At 50.7% G+C, this 5,000-nt stretch overlaps 1 protein-coding gene across 1 annotated transcript in view; it reads right to left on the bottom strand.

Annotated features, from left to right (window-relative positions):
* The window catches only part of LOC139915804 (fibrinogen C domain-containing protein 1), a 17,779-nt gene that overhangs the window by 4,511 nt on the left and 8,268 nt on the right, over positions 1–5,000 (bottom strand). Inside the window, exons 5-6 of the mRNA XM_078285239.1 lie at positions 2,710–2,846; positions 1,852–1,948 (exon numbers count right to left, since the gene is read on the bottom strand). Of these exons, the coding sequence (XP_078141365.1) occupies positions 1,852–1,948; positions 2,710–2,846 (234 nt within the window). The remainder of the gene's footprint in view (positions 1–1,851; positions 1,949–2,709; positions 2,847–5,000) is intronic.

The following is a 5,000-nucleotide window of genomic DNA, read 5'->3' as shown; positions in this document are numbered from 1 at the left end:
TAAATTTGTCACTGTTTGCCTTCCATCAAAAAGCCAAGAATAGTAAATCTTGGGACTAAACTGCACAGAACATTTTCCAATCCCAGTTTTCCACAAACTCATCCAAGTTGGAAGCCATTTTATAATATGCATACTGGAGCTGCTACAAGTCCTCTTGTAGCATGAGTTCAGGATCAACAGACCCCCCCCCCTCCGAGAAAGAGAGAGACAGAGAGAGAGAGAGAGAGAGAGAGGAAAATCTCAGGAAAATAAATACCAATTCAAACTGGGTGGAACAACTCTCAATCATGTAACCAGCTACAATTATCTGGGCTGACAATCACTTCATCTGGGAAGTTTGGTTTAGCAATAAGAAACTTGGCAGACAAGGCACGCAGAGCATATTATACAATAAGAAAATCACTGTATAGATTTAATCCTCCTATAAAAATCTGGTTGAAAATGTTTGATTCAGTTATTAAACCAGTAGCACTGTATGGTGGTGAAATCTGGGGCCTCATTTCAAATGCAACTATGAAGCCCGGGACAAAAACCCGACTGAAATTCTGCATTTGGAATTCTGCAAAAACACATCAGAGAGTCCAGCCGGGCCTGTAGAGCAGAGCATCATGGGAGATTCCCTCTGCTGGTACATATAGAGAAAAGAGCAGCGAAGTCCTGGAGCCGCCCGGCACACAGCGGCCCAGAGTCTCCCACAATACTGCACTGACACACTGGAGGAGACACCAGAGAGAGACCAGCTGGAACACCTGACCAAGAAACACAACTAAACCTCACCACACAACCACACTGACAAAATCCAAACAAACAAGAAGAATATTATCACTATCGGCAAAAAGAAATCAAACTTATAAACAAAACTAAATGTTTCCAAAACCTTAAAACAAATTACAGTTTGTCCCAAATCTGATCAGAATCAAACAGCCAGACAGGAAGCTGCTGCCGATGTACAGAGAGACCAGCAGCTAGCTGTAGAGATGGGCAGGAGAGACCGGCAGCTAGCTGTAGAGACGGGCAGGAGAGACCGGCAGCTAGCTGTAGAGACGGGCAGGAGAGACCGGCAGCTAGCTGTAGAGACGGGCAGGAGAGACCGGCAGCTAGCTATAGAGACGGGCAGGAGAGACCGGCAGCTATAGAGACGGGCAGGAGAGACCGGCAGCTAGCTGTAGAGACGGGCAGGAGAGACCGGCAGCTAGCTGTAGAGACGGGCAGGAGAGACCGGCAGCTAGCTGTAGAGACCGGCAGGAGAGACCGGCAGCTAGCTGTAGAGACGGGCAGGAGAGACCGGCAGCTAGCTGTAGAGACCGGCAGGAGAGACCGGCAGCTAGCTGTAGAGACGGGCAGGAGAGACCAGCAGCTAGCTGTAGAGACGGGCAGGAGAGACCAGCAGGAGAGAAGAAAGAGAGAGTCACACTGCGACTCAGGAGAAACAGGAAGTGAAGAACTCTTCTTCTCTCCTGGACCAGGTCTGAACACATCAGGAACTCAGACTGTTCAAACATCTCTGAAAGAATAGAGAACTTTCAAAATCTCAGTATCAACAAAAAAATGTTGAAACAGTAGAACTCTGTGCTCAGTATGTGATGTCATGATGATGTCATGATGATGTCATGGTGATGTCATGCCATAATCTAAGAAACACATCAACTCTGTAAACTCTTCTTTAACTTTGCTTTTTTTGTAATCATCACTGTTGTTGTTACTGTCCAGAAATATTCTATGTGATGAATCTATATATTTAATATGCAGTGCGTGCGTGCGTGCGTGCGTGCGTGCGTGCGTGCGTGCGTGCGTGCGTGCGTGCGTGCGTGCGTGCGTGCGTGCGTGCGTGCGTGCGTGCATGTGTGTCACCTAGCCAGTGCTCTCCGGTGGTTTTGCCGAAGCCGTCGCGGTACGCTGCCCAGTCGCGGTAGAAATTTACCGAACCATCCTCCCTCCTCTGGATCACCTACACACACACACACACACACACACACACACACACACACACACACACACAGTCAATATTCTGAAACAAACGGTCCAAATGCTCGAGTTCCTCCAGTAAAGCAGAGAGCAGCAGTTTAAATCTGTTTCGTGTCCCAGACTGCAGCTGGAGGACGAGTCTGGCTTTGGTTTGTCTGTTGGCCTGACTGGGTGATTGACAGGAGGCGGGGCCTAACGTTTTGATTGACAGGAGGCGGGGCCTAACAGAACCAGAGAACACAGCTATTGGTTGGACGATTTAAACAGCAACAGAAATCAGACACGCAGAGACCAGGAAACTTCAGCTTTAGTTTCTATTTGTTTCCAAGCAGAAAGTGGAAGGAAGTGGAAGCTTCCTGAAGTTACATCATTCTGTTCTATGATTGATTATTGATCAGTCAGATCTAGTTGGGCTTGTTCCTGTGGTAAAGGGCTGGAAATAAATAAACGTGAACTGAAAGTACAAACAGAGCAAACCTCCATCCAGTCAGGCTGAAGACAGATCCAGTGTGATCCACTGTCTGGTCGCTAAGCTAATTACACCTGGCTCGTTACCACGGAGAGGTCCGTGTATCTGGTTGTCGTGGCAACAGAGTGATTAGAAGCCCAGATGGAATGGGGCTCAATTTAAAACCAGGAAGTAGCAGCAGAAACTACAGGCTGTTTCTAACTGTGTTGATTCCAATTGACCGTGTGTGTTGTGTGTGTGTTTCTGTGTGTGTGTGTGTGTGTGTGTGTGTGTACCGTCCAGCCCCCCCCCTCGGTCGTCATGTCACAGTAGACCATGAAGCCGGCCGGGTCGTGAGTTGGGAACACAGAATAAACTCCGTCCTGCGAGCCGCCGGCCGCCAAAACCTCACTGCAGTCCCTCGGCCTGGAGCCTGGGCGAGAGACAGAGAGACACACAGGAGAGAGAGAGACACACGGGGGGGGGGAGAGAGGAGAGAGAGAGACAGAGAGACACACAGGAGAGAGAGAGAGAGAGAGAGAGAGAGAGAGAGACACAGGGGGGAGAGAGAGGAGAGAAAGAGAGAGAGGAGAGAGAGAGACACACAGGAGAGAGAGAGAGAGAGAGGAGAGAGAGAGACACACAGGAGAGAGAGAGAGAGAGAGAGAGAGCGAGACACAGGGGGGAGAGAGAGGAGAGAGAGAGACAGAGAGACACACAGGGGGGGAGAGAGGAGAGAAAGAGAGAGAGGAGAGAGAGAGACACACAGGAGAGAGAGAGAGAGAGTGAGACAGGAGAGAAAGAGAGAGAGAGAGAGGAGAGAGAGCGAGAGAGAGACACACACAGGGGAGAGAGAGAGAGAGAGGAGAGAGAGAGAGAGAGGAACCACAGAGAAACCAATGAATGAAACACATTTCTTCTAGCCTGGTAAGACCATCCTGATCACGTGACCTCACATCCTGTTTCGCTCCATGGATCAGTCTGGACTTCTAGCCGCCCACATCGATTTCCTGACATTACAATGTAACCGGGCCAATCAGGGACTGCGTCGTAGTTGATGATGTAACCGGGCCAATCAGGGACTGCGTCGTAGTTGATGATGTAACTGGGCCAATCAGGGACTGCGTCGTAGTTGATGACGTGAAATACAGGCCGCCGCTGGCAAAACAGTAACGGCGTCTCCCGAAGCAACGAGCGGTAACGTTAACGTTAGTAGAGTAAACAGCCATAAGTGCAGTTATTGCAGAAATAGACTCAATAACAACAGGAGACGCCGTTACTGTTTTGCCAGCGGCGGCCTGTATTTCACGTCATCAACTACGACGCAGTCCCTGATTGGCCCGGTTACATTGTAATGTCAGGAAATTGATGTGGGCGGCTAGAAGTCCAGACTGATCCATGGAGCGAAACAGGATGTGAGGTCACGTGATCAGGATGGTTTTACCAGGCTACATTTCTTCATCTTTGCCTCAAATATGAGAATATCAGAAATACATTCTTCCCCAAAATAAACAAATACAGAGAAATTACCATATTTGCTTGGTGAAATGTGCCATCACTGCAGCCACAACCTGCAGAGGACTGACCTCTGACCTCTGACCTCTGACCTCTGATGTTATTTTGCTTTACAGTCAGTACTTCTTATAATTGTTGACTGATGATGTTTATTGTCATTTGTTTTGGCAATGTTTACTCCCACAACCTGCAACCTACAACCTGCCATGTTCCAGAAAGATCCAGCAGCTTCTTGAACCACTTCAAGATGATCCAAACCTGCAGACACAGACCGGCTGTGAGCGGCTGCAGTCTCACTGACTTCTGAGCTTCTGCTCGACAGACGACTTCACAGCAGCGTCGGTCTGGTAGAGATCAGATCAGAACGGAGTTCAAACCGTCAGAATCCAGAAGCCAGGTCCTGAGGAGCGGCTCGGTTCTGTTCTAAGGAGGAGACGCCGTTCAGTCAGAGAGAAGCTGTGAAGAGCCGACTCAGCGCCTGTGGGAGACTTCCCAGCATGCAGTTCATCCTGCAGTCCTGCCATACACACCTGGCGGACAGGAAGTTCAGGTGGCTGCAGCACCGGAGTGGGCGAGGAAGAAGAAGAAGAAGAAGAAGAAGAAGAAGAAGAAGAAGAAGACCGACTGCAGAGCCAACGGCCCGCTGAGTCCAGGAGGCAGAGGAGGCCTGACACAGCAGGAGGCCGGGAGCTGCAGGTGGAGCTGCAGGTGGAGCTCAGGAGGAGCTGCAGGAGGAGCTGCAGGAGGAGCTCAGGTGGAGCTGCAGGTGGAGCTGCAGGTGGAGCTCAGGTGGAGCTGCAGGTGGAGCTCAGGAGGAGCTCAGGAGGAGCTCAGGTGGAGCTGCAGGTGGAGCTCAGGTGGAGCTGCAGGTGGAGCTCAGGAGGAGCTCAGGTGGAGCTCAGGTGGAGCTGCAGGTGGAGCTGCAGGAGGAGCTCAGGTGGAGCTCAGGAGGAGCTGCAGGAGGAGCTCAGGTGGAGCTGCAGGTGGAGCTGCAGGAGGAGCTCAGGTGGAGCTCAGGAGGAGCTGCAGGAGGAGCTCAGGAGGAGCTGCAGGAGGAGCTCAGGTGGAGCTG

This window comes from Centroberyx gerrardi, chromosome 8 (assembly GCF_048128805.1).
Source record: "Centroberyx gerrardi isolate f3 chromosome 8, fCenGer3.hap1.cur.20231027, whole genome shotgun sequence".
NCBI lineage: Eukaryota > Metazoa > Chordata > Actinopteri > Beryciformes > Berycidae > Centroberyx > Centroberyx gerrardi.
This window is presented reverse-complemented; position numbering and strand designations above follow the sequence as displayed.